General features: G+C 25.9%; 1 protein-coding gene across 2 annotated transcripts in view; it reads left to right on the top strand.

Annotated features, from left to right (window-relative positions):
- The window catches only part of LOC124926620 (alpha-ketoglutarate-dependent dioxygenase abh1-like), a 1982-nt gene extending 268 nt beyond the window's left edge, over positions 1 to 1714 (top strand). The window contains exons 2-5 of one of the 2 annotated variants that reach the window (XM_047466883.1): positions 251 to 387; positions 556 to 780; positions 863 to 1207; positions 1291 to 1713. In XM_047466883.1, the coding sequence (XP_047322839.1) occupies positions 322 to 387; positions 556 to 780; positions 863 to 1207; positions 1291 to 1566 (912 nt within the window). In that variant the 5' untranslated portion in view covers positions 251 to 321 and the 3' untranslated portion in view covers positions 1567 to 1713. Of the gene's footprint in view, positions 1 to 250; positions 388 to 555; positions 781 to 862; positions 1208 to 1290 lie in introns of both variants that reach the window. The other variant, XM_047466882.1, reaches the window with a different exon arrangement.
- Positions 1715 to 17720: the final 16006 nt, after the last annotated feature.

Raw genomic sequence — 17720 nt, 5'->3', positions numbered from 1 at the left:
AAACACAATCAATCGGATTTGAGGTTTTTTACAATGACCCTAATTGGTAAGCAGTAAGCACTAAGCTATTAGGTTGTTCATCATAATCTGGAAAATATAGGTTAGTTTTTGATGTGACAAAATACTAATTTCAATATGCCTCTTGAACTTTGGATAATAAGAAAGCTATGATATTAATATACCATTGAGATTCCAATGCTTTTTACCATGTTTCTGGGAATTATTGGAATTTACTTGTCCCTTTTGTTAGTTAACAGGTGGGTAAGGATTGTGTATTTCTTGAATGTTTCTGGTGTTGAAAAGTAAGTAGATTCATCGGCAATGGATGTCAAGAGTGATCATATTCCTAGTTGCAATTGCTTTGGTAACTGTCAAACTGAGATTGAAGTGGGTACATTGCTTTACAAAGACAATTCATTTAGATAACTAAGTACTTATTTGAATTAATTTCATTTGATACATATCAATTTTAATATTTTCATTTAATTTGTTTAACATTAATTTTCAAAAACTTCTTCATTCGTTTCAGACACTTCATTTTCAGTTTCTTAACAGATTTTTGCACGGCGCCGGCTTGGATATGAATCTACTAGAAGAGGAAATAGAAGTGCAGAGAAGAATCCTTATCCGGTTGAGTATGAACATCTCGATATCTGTTCTATTGATAGAAGTGCAGTCGTAGAAGAAGGAATTGAAGTAAAACATTTGAAGGAACGAGATGCGAAAATACTCAGGCCTGGCATGGTTCTGCTGAAACATTACCTCACAATCGACGAACAGGTCTTTTGTTTTGTTGTAAAGAAGTATTTTTTTTGTTATTCCTGATCAGCCCATAACCTAATCTGTCTCTGTATGTGTTTAGGTTCAAATTGTGAAGGAATGTCGAGAATTGGGAGTTGGGCGTGGTGGATTTTTCCAGCCCACATTTAGAAATAGATCTAAGCTTCATTTGCAAATGATGTGTCTCGGTCTACACTGGGATCACGAAACAAGAATATACAGTGAAAGTCGATCATTGGATGGTGTAAAACCAGCTAGTATTCCATTTGAATTTAATTCAATGGTTAAAAGAGTTATGAAATATTCCCATAATTTAATAGAGGAAGAGACCAAAGAAATCAACCCAGAAAGGATACTTCCTCGTCTTAGTCCAGATGTTTGCATCGTTAACTTCTACACAACAACCGGTCGACTAGGTCTGCACCAGGTAAGATTATTGACTAATTTTTTCAACTTTTTTATTCAATTATGACATTGAGAGGAATACAAATACTCATTTGGGAAATATAGGACCGTGATGAAAGTAAAACGAGTCTTAGAAGAGGATTACCAGTTGTCTCCTTCTCGATTGGCGATTCTGCAAAGTTTTTGTATGGGGATACGAGGATCATTGAAGATTCTGAGGAAGTAGAGCTTGAATCTGGTGATGTTTTGATATTTGGTGGCGAATCTAGACATGTTTTCCATGGAGTGTCAACCATTCTTCCCAATTCAGCCCCTACTTCTCTCTTGAAGAAAACTAATCTTCTTTCTGGACGTCTCAATCTCACTTTCAGGCAGAATTGATGAATAAGGTGTGTTTATTAAATTTTTTAAGAAATTGAAATGGTGTTTATGAAGTTTTTATAACTGTAATTTTACTAGCAAAATGCAAATGCTCATGTAATCTAGAACTTCTACTCAGTGCAGCTTAAGAAACAGATCTCACCTTCTTTTAAAATGCTAAACAAAATAGATAAATATTTTGTTGCTTTCATGGTTAGCTTCTTCTTACGAAAATTAGGAAAATGAAGAAAATCAAATACTAATTTTATGAAATTATGTAATTAACTTTATTTTAAATATTTATGTTATTGTCTAATTTTTAAATTTTGAAGAAATATTTTGTATAATTTTTAATTTCATAGAAAATTTTAAAGTAATTAATGACAGATAGAAGTAACGGAGATCATTCAGTAATGATGAAGCCTTGTTGTGATTAAATAAAAGCAAGTTGGAGCCTCAAATTTATAAAATAAAAATAAAAAATCATTTTCAATAAAAAGATGTTATTGTGATATCTTGCTGAAATAAACTGAGACATACACTTGTATATTATTATTATTCCAATGTCAACTATAAAAACTCACAAAACTCTTGCAACTTGATCCTTCTTTATATTGAGTTAAAATATAATATATATATATATATATATATATTTTATAAATAATCAGATTAAAAATACTCAAAATTATAAAATAACTAATATGACAAAAATATTTTTTGAAAATATAAAAATATCTAGCCTTTAAATTTAGAGTACGGCTTGTTTAATTGGAAGGAACAAAAATAAATATAACTAATAAAAATGTAATATTTGGTAAATAAATATTCATAATATATATATATATATAATAAATTTAAATATAACATTTTTACAATTATTCACGTCATCAATAATTTTTATTATTTTCTCTTCTATATATATATATATATATATATATAAATTTATTTTTCTTTCTTAATTTCTTTTATATAAATATTTATAATATACATAATATTATTATTAATAATAATCCTTAAAAATTATCTCTTATAATAATTATTAATTTATCACTCTATTATAATTACTAATTTCTTTTTCCTAACTAATATTTTTATAATTTTATCTCTTTTATATATATATATATATATATATATATATATATATATATATATATATATATATATATATATATATATTTATATATATATATATATATTAATTTTATATAAATTTATTAATAATTTATATATAAATATATTTAATATTAAATATTTATTTATTTATATATATAAATATTTATAATATACATAATAATAATAATAATAATAATATATAATAACTATTAATTAATGATTTATTAAACACATAAATTTATATTTCCTAAATAATAATTATATAATATATATATATATAATAACGCTTAATAATATACATTTTTCTCTCCTATCTATAATCAATTATTAAATCAAGTGGTGGCTTAGAATGAAGAGATATTTGAACCCGAATTTATTTCGGGTTCAACAGAAGTGCATAAAAGTGACACTTCTTTCGTTTCACTCCGTTTTACATTACACGCCGATAAGCTCAAGTTTTTCATAGGTTAAAACCCATTTGACATTTCCGTTTTAGTGAAGCTTCCTTCATTTTCTATATTAATTAATTTATATTCTATATAATTATATATTAAATATAATTATATATAAAAACATATTTATAATTTTATTTATGATTTATTTAAATTAATTTGTATTAATTATGTTATAATTTATATAATTATATATATATATATAAATTTTAAAAATAATTAATTTGTGATATATTTAAATTAATTTGTATTAATTAAAAAAAAATTAGTTGTGATATAACATATTAATTATTTTATAATTATAAATTTATTTGTGATATATTTAAATTAATTTGTACAAATTATTTCATAATTTATATAATTATATATTAAATATATATATATATTTTTAAATTTATTTGTAAGATATTTAAATGAATTTGTTTTAATTATTTTATAATTTATATAATTATGTATTAAATATATATAAACGTTAATGTAAAACATTTATTCCTTCGTGTAAACCTTACTAGAGAATTAAAAAAGGTGAAACAAGCAATAACTAGTGAAGTTTGCTTCACTAGATATTTACGGCACTTATATGAGTGAAACAAACACTGCCTAGTGAATCTTGCTTCACTAGGTATATACATCGCTCATATTAGTGAAACAAGCGCTACATAGTGATATTTGCTGGAGAATTAAAAAGGGCGAAACAAACGATAACCGGTGAAGTTTGCTTTACATGAGTGAAACAAACGCTACCAAATGAATCTTACTAGAGAATTAAAAAGGGTGAAACAAGCGATAACCAGTGAAGTTTGTTTCACTAGATATTTACAGCTTATATGAGTGAAATAAACGTTACTTAGTGAATCTTGCTTCACTAGCTTCATGTAAACCTTACTAGAGAATTAAAAAGGGTGAAACAAGCTATAACCAGTGAAGTTTGCTTCACTAGATATTTATAACGCTACATAGTGAATCTTTCTTCACTAGGTATATACATCGCTCATATGAGTGAAACAAGCGCTATCTAGTGAATCTTACTTCATTAGGTATATACATCGCACTAGAATGACAATCTCAACGGTTGTTCTACTGTTACTAATAACTTTAGCAACCTCATAAGCCTTGTCGTTTTAGTAAAGCCCACATCTTGATCAGCCACATTATCTTCTCCTCCAGAATAACAATCTCAATGATTTTCTGCTCCTACCGATAATTTCAGCAACCCCATACGCCCTGTTGTTATAGTAGAGCCCACATCTTGATTTGACATATTATCATCTTCTCTAGGATGAAAATCTCAACTATTGTTCTGCTCCTACTATTAACTTTAACAACCCCATAAGCGTTGTCATTTTAGTAGAGCCCGTATCTTGATCTGCCACATTATCTTCTCCTCTAGAATGACAATCGTCACGGTTATTTCTACTATTGTCAACAATTTCAGCGGCCCATAAGCCCAATTGTTTCAGCAGAGCCCGCCCTTGATTTATCACATTCCCTTCTCCTTTTGTACTTGTCGTCTTGATTCTTACTACTGTCATCTCAATTGAAAGAACAAACAATCGAATAACCTGAACCTCTGATACCAGTTTGTTGTAACGGAACGCGTGAGATGACGTAAACAATAAAGAATGACATAGATTTAACGTGGTTCACCCAGATATAAATTGGCTACGTCCACTAGAAAGAGAGAATCTTATTAAGAGATCAGAATAGAGATTACAACAGTATATACTAGGGTTATGACACGAGTTTATATAACACTCGGTCCCCCGAAACCCTAAAAGATACAAAACTGGGACTATAAACGATTCTCTCAAGGAAAAGACTTCAACTTTCTAAAGTGTCCGACTACACCTTTAAATAAGTTTCAACTAGGTCAACACTAATATTTTGGCAAATAATCTCCAAAATATTATCATAATACTTTTCTAGTTATATTACCATAACAAAAGATCACATTTCCTTTTTTGTTAATCTTATTTCCTTAAATCAAGATTACACACCAAGAAGATATACTTTCTTTTTGTTCAGTATTCTCTTTCCTTGCATCATCAATTCAAGACATCTCAATAAATTTCTATCTTGACTTGAATTCCCTTAAATGCCCCAAATACATTAATCAATGCCCAAATATTATATCTCCTCTCTCTAAAACAGAGTTTTCATAAGACAACTTAATAGATGCATTCATCAATGCTAGATGACCCAGATGCACTCGCCGGTGGCGGATGGCCCAGATGCACTCGCTAATGTCGGATGGCCCAAATGCACTCGCCGATGAAGAATGGCCTAGAAGCACTCGCCGATGCCGGATGACCTAGATGCACTCGTCGGTGCCGAATGACCCAGATGCACTCGCCGGTGCCGGATGGCCTAGAAGCACTCGCTGGTGCCGAATTACCCATATGCACTCACTAGTGTCAGATGACCCAAAGGCACTCACTAGTGACAGATGACCCAAATGCACCCGTTGGTGCTAGATGGCCCAGATGCACTCGATAGTGTTAGATGATCAGATGCACTCATCGGTACTAGATGGTCCAGATGTATTCGTCAGTGTCGGATGACCCAGATGCACTCGCTGGTGCCGGATGTGGCCCATATGAGTTAGTCAATACCAGATGACCCAGAAGCACTCGTCGGTGCTGGATTGCCCCGATGCACTCACAAATGTCGGATGGCCTAGAAGCACTCACTAGTGACGGATGACCCAAATGCACTCGTCGGTGCTAGATGACCTAGATGCACTCACTGATGTCGGATGACCTAGATGCACTCGTCGGTACTAGATGGCTAAATGCTTTCGTCGGTGCTGGATGGCCCAAATACACTCGCTGGTGGCGGATGTGGCCAATATGAATTAGTCAATTCTAGATGTGGTCCTAGACGCATTAGTCAATGCTAGAGGTGACCCAGATTCATTAGTCAATACCAAGGATGACCTAGACGCATTAGTCAATGCTAGAGGTGGCTCAGATGCATTAATCAATGCCAAGGATGACATAAACGCAATCAATGCTAGAGGTGGCATAGATGCATTAGTCAATGCCAAAAGATGACTTAGATGAATTAGTCAATGTCAATGATGGCCCAAACGCATTAGTCAATGCTAGAGGTGGCCCAGACGTATTAGTCAATGCTAGAGGTGGCTCAAATGCATTAATCAATGCCAAGAGGTGACCCAGATACATTAGTCAATGCCAAGAATGACCTAGACGCATTAGTCAATACTAGAGGTGGCCCAGATACATTAGTCAATGCCAAGGATGACCTAGATGATATACCATCTCTCTCTTCTAGATCTAAAGTTGTCTCCAAGATAGCTTAATAGTTTCTTAGGTAACCCAAATATTCAAGTGTACTCAAGAAATCTCCATCTTGACTTGAATACTCCCATTGTTGTAAACCATTCTAACACAGACGTATTAATCAATGCTAGAGGTGGCCAGATGCATTAGTCAATGCCAAAGATGGCCCAAAATCATTAGTCAATGTCTGGTGTGGCCCAGATGCATTAGTTAATGTTAGAGATGACCCAAATATATTAGTCAATGTACGATGTGGCCCAAATGTATTAGTCATTGCTAGAGATAGCCTAGATACATTAGTCAATGTCAGATATGACCCATATGCATTAGTCAATGCCAAATATGACCCAAATACATTAGTCAATTTCAGATGTGGCCCAGATGCATTAGTCAATACTAGAGATGACCTAGATACATTAGTCAATGTTAGATAATTGCTAAAGATGGCCTAGATGATCTACCTTCTCTCTTTATTAGATTTATAGTTGTCTCCAAGACAACCTAACAACTCCTTTGTTAGCTAAAATACTCAAGTCTACTCAACATATCTCCACCTTGACTTGAATACTCTCATTTCTACAAACAATTGTACAACTTCACAACCGAATACTATTTCTTCGTAGGTGAATGGTTCGGACGTATTCACTTCCTTCGAAATGACAATCTCAATGGTTGTTCTGCTTCTACCGATAACTTTAGCAATCCCATAAGCCCTATCGTTTTAGTATAGCCCACATCTTGATCTGCCACATTATCTTCTCCTCTAGAATGCTAATCTTAACGGTTGTTCTACACCTACCGATAACTTCAGCAACCCCATAAGCCCTAATGTTTTAGTAAATCCCGCATCTTGATCTGTCACATTATCATCTCCTCTAGAATGACAATCTCAACGGTTGTTTTGCTGCTACTGATAACTTCAGCAACCCTATAAGCCCTGTCGTTTTAGTAGAGCCCACATCTTGATCAACCACATAATCTTCTCCTTTAGAATGAAAATCTCAACGGTTTTTCTACTCCTAACGATAACTTCAATAACCCCATAAGCCTTGTTGTTTTAGTAGAGCCCGCATCTTGATCTACCACATTATCATCTCTTCTAGGATGACAATCTCAACTGTTGTTTTGCTCCTATTGATAAATTCAACAATCCTATAAACCTTGTCGTTTTAGTAGAGCCCGTATCTTAATCTGTCACATTATTTTCTCCTCCAGAATGACAATCTTAACGGTTATTTCTTTTATTGTCGACAACTTCAACGACCCCCATAACCCATGTTGTTTTAGTAGAGCCTGCCTCTTGATTGCCACATTGCATTCTCCTCTTGTACTTGTCGTCTTGATTCTCACTATTGTCATCTCAATTGAAAGAACAAACAATTGAATAACCTAAAGCTCTGATACTAGTTTGTTGTAACGAAACACGTGAGATGACGTAAGAAATAAAGAATGACACAAATTTAACGTGGTTCGCCAAGATAAAACTTGGCTACGTCTACCAGAAAGAGAGAACCTTATTAGGAGATCAGAACAGAGATTACAACAGTATAAACTAGGGTTATGACACGAGTTTATATAACACTCGGTCCTCCGAAACCCTAACAGATACAAAACTTGGACTAGAAACGATGCTATCAAGGCAAAGACTTCAACTTTTTAAAGTGCCTAACTACACCTTTAAATAATTTTAACTATGTCAACACTAATATTTTGGCTAATCTCCAAAATATTATCACAATACTTTCTTAGTTATATTACCATAACAAAGATAAAATTTCTTTTTGTGTTAATCTTATTTACTTAAATTAAGATTACACACCAAAAATATATACTTTTCTTTTGTTCATCATCAATTCAAGACATCTCAACAGACTCTAGAATTGATCTCAAATACGTTTTGATTTGACATCAATTTATTTTTTAATATATGTGTTTTAATTATATTTAGATAATATTTTTTATAATAATATTTATATATAAACGTAGAGTTTACATGAATGTATAAATACATTTACATAAATGTGTTAAATGATTTTATATGAAAGTTAAAACCATATATATAATTCTGCAATCTAGTTATCCATTATTCATATATTAATATATATATATATATTAATATATATATATATATATATTATGTTAACTTTATTAATATATATATTAAAATTATATTTTTAATATATGTGTTTTAATTATAGTGTAATATGATACTATTATTTATATTAATATTTATATATAACTGTATATGTTAAAATTATATTATTAATATATGTATTTTATTTATATTATTATTATATTATTTATATTAATACTTATATATAACGGTAGGGTTTAAATGTTTTTATATTAGGACATAAATGCATTTAAATTAATGTGTTAATGGTTTTACATTGAAAATTACAAAGAATCAATATTCACAATATTCACTCTTGATTCATTTACTTTTACGTTATAAATAAAAGTGAAGCAAATTTTATTCAAATGTTTTTCCTCATATTTAACCTAGGAGGAAAATGTGATACTTTCGGGTTCTATATTTTTTACCCAAATGATATATAATAATATAATATTAATACTGCATTACAATTGGTCTGAAAAAAAGAAATAGAGAATTTAGTAATAGAAGATCTTATCTAATTTATAATATATCTTTCATAATTAATTTTTGTTAAAAAAATGCTTAAAGTGAAGTAACAATATATATAATAACAATTAAATTTAAAAAGCTCTAAATTAGTGGGTCTCGTACCACCGTTCTCGACCCACTTTATGAGACAAAATGTACCAGTTTAAAGAATCTATTAACTCGCCAATCATATATACGAGTTATGAAAAATATGAAGAGTCATTTTTATATTTTTAATCTTCATATTTATTAAATACAAATAATGGTATACATCCTCTATAAATTTATTATTTATATAATTAATTTTCTTTTATTAAATATATCTTTATTCTATTATTCTATTATTTTAACTTTTTTATTATTTTAATATAATTAATTAATTGAATTTAAAAATATTTTTAATATAATTTTTAATTCAAATTTCCAAATAATTAATTAAAAAGCATCAACTGTCTACTCTTTAGCCCATATATTAACCCAATTCTAAGTCAACAACTCTAGATGTCAAATTTTAAGACAAACATAACTTTTTTTAATTAGGATAATTAAGTTAATAAAAAATTTTAAATTAACTAGATTTAATAATTAAACACATTTTGCTAACAAATCATGAAATGAAAGTGCATTTTATGAGAGATATTTGGTAGAATCTATTTATTTATAATAGGAAATTATTTTTCTAATGAAGTTTTAAACTAATTAAGAAACCAATATATTTTAGAATTTAATAGATAACACAATATCAGTTTTCAACCTAAATATTGTGGTATTAACTGGTATTTAAAAATTAAAGATCACATATTCTATTCTAGTTAATAAAACCTGAAATGTAAGTATGAATGTTTATAAGATAATGCTAGTTTCCTAAACTATGAGAATATAAAATAAAATATATCAAAATATTTTTGTTTATGATTTTAATAATTTTAATATTTTAATATTTTAATAAAATAACACAAGAAACAAACTTATTATTAATATGGATGTCTAAACTTTAATTTATCCATTTTATAAATATAAATTTCTTTAGACACCTTTTATAAATTGTAAATATATACATTTTATAAATTTTAATAATTAATTAAGAAATATTTATTTAGAAGGTAAGAATCTGCATAAAAGTTACGTTTAAAAAATATTGATATAATTTATTATTTTATCAATTTTAAATGATTATTTTAGGATTTTTTTATAACAAATATCTAAATAAATTTTCTTTTTTTAAAAGTTTCTTTTAAAAGTGATTTATATAATAATTATTTTTTATTTAGATATATTTCTTTGTTTAACATTAATTACTCTAAATAACTATTTGTTTTCTGGTGAATATTTCATTATATAAATTATTTTTTAAATTCATAGTCTTTTAAATGAATATAAATACTCTCTAGTTCTTTGAATAAATTAACTTTAAGTTGTCATATCAAACACCATGAATAAATTATTCTTTAATCTTGTGTTCGTGTTAGTTCTTCTCATTTCTCGTAAGTTTAATTTTCTCTCTATTTATGATTAGTTTAAATTAAATGATATCATTAATAATAAAAACATGTATGACTATTTAATTTTTACAGAGAATGATAAAGTAGTGGCAAGGGTTTGTTTTAACAAGAGCGCTACTTTTAAAGGCCTGTGTTTTAAGGATAGAAGTTGTAAAAATAATTGCTTACCCGAATCTGTTAACAATTTTGATGGGTATTGTGATAATTTTGTATGCATATGTGAAAGACTATGTGAATAGTCTATTCATGTTCTTTAATAACACAAATGTACCAACTATGGATGTGAAAATAAATATTTAATGCTTATTTAATTGTGATATCTAATTACTAATTTTATTTTATTAGCATATAAACTTTAAGAATAATTCATTAATCATATATATATAATAACACTTAATTTTAAAAAGGTCAAGATTATCGGGTCATCGCACCACACCCAACGTCCCACTTTATTAGAAAAAAACAACCGGGTTACATATTCCATTGACTCGCGAATTCAAACAGGTTATAAAATAATATGAAAAGTCACAACATAAAATTAAATTAAAAAAGATCAAAATTCATTTTTAGATTGTTAATATTCATATTTATTAAATTCATTTAAATATAAATTATTTATATATTAATTTTGCTCAGAACATGAATATCATTAAATTTTTAGATAAATGAACGAAATTATAGATCTTGTTAAGAAAAAGGTTAAGGAAGATAACTTTTATGCGAATGTTTTCAAATGCTTCTTTGGAGCCCTAGTCTATAATACCTAAAGAGAAAAAATACAAGAATTCATAGCACGAATAAGAGAATAGAAGGAAAAGTTTAGGATGATATTGTCTCTGATGGCAACGCTCTCATACATAAATGGAAGGGAACTCCGATTAATGAAGACAATTGGAAGCCCAGTCAAAGATTGAATATCCCATATAAAATCATTACAAGGAAATGAGGTTTCAAATATTTCTTGTTTAATAACTTGTTTGTAATTCAATTGTTTGTTATTCAATTTTTTTTAACTTAGTTGTTTCAAACTCATTTGGTATTTTAAAAAAAGCTAGGGTTCTGTCTAGCTTTGTTTCTTGAACTCATTTTCCTCTTTTGAAATTTGTAATAAAATTAAACTAATCTGTTTTTCAAAAAAAATATATAATTTTTTTAATTTTGGTTAAAATATATATTTTTATTTTTTCTACCCATTTATTATATGTACCATTGTTTTAACAATTTTTAATTCAACATAATTATATATTAGATTATATAAATAATTGTACCTTAGTTTTTAATTAAAATTACAAAATAATTTATTAAAAAATAATGTTATACGTTTTCTATATATTTATTATTTATATAATTAATTTTCATTTATTCATTATATCGTTGAACTATTGTTCCATTATTTTATTTTTTGGGGTTAATTTATATAATTATATAATAGATTTTAAAATTATTTTTAATTTATATCTTCATATTAATTTCCAAATAATTTAATAAAAAGATATTTTTATACACTCTTTTTATATTTATTATTTATATACAATTAATTAATTTCTTTAATTCATTATATATTTTTTCCATCATTCATTAATCATTGGATATATATAGATACATAAAAAGTTTGAATTAAATTCACCAAACATGATTAAAGAGTTCACATTTCATATTTGAGGTGAGAGTTTCAGTCTCAATTGATTTGAACTTAAGAATATTCAAATGAAAGTGATGATACATGTGGGTGTGAATTGAAATTTGATAAAAGGGAGCATGATGGTTCGTATTGAGTAATAATTACTTTATGTGAGTCCCTATGTAAATGCGTGTGAATTTTTGGTTGATGGGAAAGTCTATAATAAAATATCAAATAGAAAAATGCTTAAAGTGAAGTAACAATATATATAATAACAGTTAAATTTAAAAAGCTCTAAATTAGTGGGTCTCATACCACCATGCTCGACCCACTTTATGAGACAAAATGTACCGGTTTAAAGAATCTATTAACTCGCCAATCATATATACGAGTTATGAAAAATATGAAGAGTCATCGACTAAAAAATTTAATTAATGAATATGAAAAGTCATTTTTATATTTTTAATCTTCATATTTATTAAATACAAATAATGGTATACATCATCTATAAATTTATTATTTATATAATTAATTTTCTTTTATTAAATATATCTTTAATCTATTATTCTATTATTTTAACTTTTTTTATTATTTTAATATAATTAAATAGTTGAATTTAAAAATATTTTTAATATAATTTTTAATTCAAATTTCCAAATAATTAATTAAAAAGCATCAACTGTCTACTCTTTAGCCCATATATTAACCCAATTCTAAGTCAACAACTCTAGATGTCAAATTTTAAGAAAAACATAACTTTTTTTAATTAGGATAATTAAGTTAATAAAAAAATTAAAATTAACTAGATTTAATAATTAAACACATTTTTCTAATAAATCATGAAATGAAAGTGCATTTTATGAGAGATATTTGGTAGAATCTATTTATTTATAATAGGAAATTATTTTTCTAATGAAGTTTTAAACTAATTAAGAAACCAATATATTTTAGAATTTAATAGATAACACAATATCAGTTTTCAACCTAAATATTGTGGTATTAACTGGTATCTGAAAATTAAAGATCACATATTCTATTCTAGTTAATAAAACCTGAAATGTAAGTATGAATGTTTATAAGATAATGCTAGTTTCCTAAATTATGAAAATATAAAATAAAATATATCAAAATATTTTTGTTAATGATTTTAATAATTTTAATATTTTAATAAAATAACACAAGAAACAAGCTTATTATTAATATGGATGTCTAAACTTTAATTTATCCATTTTATAAATATAAATTTCTTTAAACACCTTTTATAAATTGTAAATATATAAATTTTATAAATTTTAATGATTAATTAAGAAATATTTATTTAGAAGGTAAGAATCTGCATAAAATTTACGTTTAAAAAATATTGATATAGTTTATTATTTTATCAATTTTAAATGATTATTTTAGGATTTTTTTATAACAAATATCTAAATAAATTTTCTTTCTTTTAAAAGTGATTTATATAATAATTATTTTTTATTTAGATATATTTCTTTGTTTAACATTAATTACTCTAAATAACTATTTGTTTTCTGGTGAATATTTCATTATATAAATTGTTTTTCAAATTCATAGTCTTTTAAATGAATATAAATACTCTCTAGTTCTTTGAATAAATTAACTTTAAGTTGTCATATCAAACACCATGAACAAATTATTCTTCAATCTCGTGTTCGTGTTAGCTCTTCTCATTTCTCGTAAGTTTAATTTTCTCTCTATTTATGATTAGTTTAAATTTAATGATATCATTAATAATAAAAACATGTATGACTATTTAATTTTTACAGAGAATGATAAAGTAGTGGCAAGGGTTTGTTTTAACAAGAGCGCTACTTTTAAAGGCCTGTGTTTTAAGGATAGCAGTTGTAAAAATAATTGCTTACCCGAATCTGTTAACAATTTTGATGGGTATTGTGATAATTTTGTATGCATATGTGAAAGACTATGTGAATAGTCTATTCATGTTTTTTAATAACACAAATATACCAACTATGGATGTGAAAATAAATATTTAATGCTTATTTAATTGTGATATCTAATTACTAATTTTATTTTATTAGCATATAAACTTTAAGAATAATTCATTAATCATATATATATAATAACACTTAATTTTAAAAAGTTCAAGATTATCGGGTCATCGCACCACACCCAACGTCCCACTTTATTAAAAAAAAACGAATCGGGTTACATAATCCATTGACTCGCGAATTCAAACAGGTTATAAAATAATATGAAAAGTCACAACATAAAATTAAATTAAAAAAGATCAAAATTCATTTTTCGATTATTAATATTCGTATTTATTAAATTCATTTAAATATAAATTATTTATATCATAGGTGAAGATTAATTTTGCTCAGAACATTAATATCATTAAATTTTCAGATAAATGGAACGAAATTATAGATCTTGTTAAGAAAAAGGTTAAGGAAGATAAATTTTATGCGAATGTTTTCAAATGCTTCTTTGGAGCCCTAGTCTATAATACCTAGAGAGAAAAAAAACTACAAGAATTCATAGCACGAATAAGAGAATAGAAGGAAAAGTTTAGGATGATATTGTCCCTGATGGCAACGCTCTCATACATAAATGGAAGGGAACTCCGATTAATGAAGACAATTAGAAACTCAGTCAAAGATTGAATATCCCATATAAAATCATTACAAGGAAATGAAGTTTCAAATATTTCTTGTTTAATAACTTGTTTGTAATTCAATTGTTTGTTATTCAATTTTTTTTAACTTAGTTGTTTCAAACTCATTTGGTATTTTAAAAAACGCTAGGGTCTGTCTAGCTTTGTTTCTTGAACTCATTTTCCTCTTTTGAAATTTGTAATAAAATTAAACTAATCTGTTTTTCAAAAAAAATATATATTTTTTTTAATTTTGGTTAAAATATATATTTTTATTTTTTCTACTCATTTATTATATGCACCATTGTTTTAACAATTTTTAATTCAACATAATTATATATTAGATTATATAAATAATTGTACCTTAGTTTTTAATTAAAATTACAAAATAATTTATTAAAAAAATAATTTTATACGTTTTCTATATATTTATTATTTATATAATTAATTTTCATTTATTTATTATATCGTTGACCTATTGTTCCATTATTTTATTTTTTGGGGTTAATTTATATAATTATATAATAGATTTTAAAATTATTTTTAATTTATATTTTCATATTAATTTCCAAATAATTTAATAAAAAGATATTTTTATACACTCTTTTTATATTTATTATTTATATACAATTAATTAATTTCTTTAATTCATTATATATTTTTTCCATCATTCATTAATCATTAGATATATATAGATACATAAAATTTTTAATTAAGTTCACCAAACATGATTACAGATTTCACATTTCATATTTGAGGTGAGAGTTTCAGTCTAAATTGATTTGAACTTAAGAATATTCAAATGAAAGTGATGGTACATGTGGGTGTGAATTGAAATTTGATAGAAGGGAGCATGATGGTTCGTATTGAGTAATAATTACTTTATGTGAGTCCCTATGTAAATGCGTTTGAATTTTTGGTTGATGGAAAAGTCTATAATAAAATATCAAATAGAAAAATGCTTAAAGTGAAGTAACAATATATATAATAACAGTTAAATTTAAAAAGCTCTAAATTAGTGGGTCTCGTACCACCGTGCTCGACCCACTTTATGAGACAAAATGTACCGGTTTAAAGAATCTATTAACTCGCCAATCATATATACGAGTTATGAAAAATATGAAGAGTCATCGACTAAAAAATTTAAATAATAAATATGAAAAGTCATTTTTATATTTTTAATCTTCATATTTATTAAATACAAATAATGGTATACATCCTCTATAAATTTATTATTTATATAATTAATTTTCTTTTATTAAATATATCTTTAATCTATTATTCTATTATTTTAACTTTTTTATTATTTTAATATAATTAAATAATTGAATTTAAAAATATTTTTAATATAATTTTTAATTCAAATTTCAAAAACAATTAATTAAAAAGCATCAACTGTCTACTCTTTAGCCCATATATTAACCCAATTCTAAGTCAACAACTCTAGATGTCAAATTTTAAGACAAACATAACTTTTTTTTAATTAGGATAATTAAGTTAATAAAAAATTTAAAATTAACTAGATTTAATAGTTAAACGCATTTTGCTAATAAATCATGAAATGAAAGTGCATTTTATGAGAGATATTTGGTTGAATCTATTTATTTATAATAGGAAATTATTTTTCTAATGAAGTTTTAAACTAATTAAGAAACCAATATATTTTAGAATTTAATAGATAACACAATATCAGTTTTCAACCTAAATATTGTGGTATTAATTAGTATCTGAAAATTAAAGATCACATATTCTATTCTAGTTAATAAAACCTGAAATGTAAGAATGAATGTTTATAAGATAATGCTAGTTTCCTAAATTATAAAAATATAAAATAAAATATATCAAAATATTTTTGTTAATGATTTTGATAATTTTAATATTTTAATATTTTAATAAAATAACACAAGAAACAAGCTTATTATTAATATGGATGTCTAAACTTTAATTTATCCATTTTATAAATATAAATTTCTTTAAACACCTTTTATAAATTGTAAATATATAAATTTTATAAATTTTAATGATTAATTAAGAAATATTTATTTAGAAGGTAAGAATCTGCATAAAATTTACGTTTAAAAAATATTGATATAATTTATTATTTTATCAATTTTAAATGATTATTTTAGGATTTTTTTATAACAAATATCTAAATAAATTTTCTTTCTTTTAAAAGTGATTTATATAATAATTATTTTTTATTTAGATATATTTCTTTGTTTAACATTAATTACTCTAAATAACTATTTGTTTTCTGGTGAATATTTCATTATATAAATTGTTTTTCAAATTCATAGTCTTTTAAATGAATATAAATACTCTCTAGTTCTTTAAATAAATTAACTTTAAGTTGTCATATCAAACACCATGAACAAATTATTCTTCAATCTTGTGTTCGTGTTAGCTCTTCTCATTTCTCGTAAGTTTAATTTTCTCTCTATTTATGATTAGTTTAAATTTAATGTTATCATTAATAATAAAAACATGTATGACTATTTAATTTTTACAGAGAATGATAAAGTAGTGGCAAGGGTTTGTTTTAACAAGAGCGCTACTTTTAAAGGCCTGTGTTTTGAGGATAGCAGTTGTAAAAATAATTGCTTACCCGAATCTTTTAACAATTTTGATGGGTATTGTGATAATTTTGTATGCATATGTGAAAGACTATGTGAATAGTCTATTCATGTTCTTTAATAACACAATGTACCAACTATGGATGTGAAAATAAATATTTAATGCTTATTTAATTGTGATATCTAATTACTAATTTTATTTTATTAGCATATAAATTCTAAGAATAATTCATTAATCATATATATATATATATATATAATAACACTAAATTTTAAAAAGTTCTAGATTATCGGGTCATCGCACCACACCCAACGTCCCACTTTATTAGAAAAAACGAATCGGGTTACATAATC

Source organism: Impatiens glandulifera, chromosome 2 (genome assembly GCF_907164915.1).
Source record: "Impatiens glandulifera chromosome 2, dImpGla2.1, whole genome shotgun sequence".
NCBI classification, from domain to species: Eukaryota; Viridiplantae; Streptophyta; class Magnoliopsida; order Ericales; family Balsaminaceae; genus Impatiens; species Impatiens glandulifera.
The sequence above is the reverse complement of the archived record's forward strand: the minus strand, read 5'-3'. Positions and strand labels throughout refer to the sequence as shown.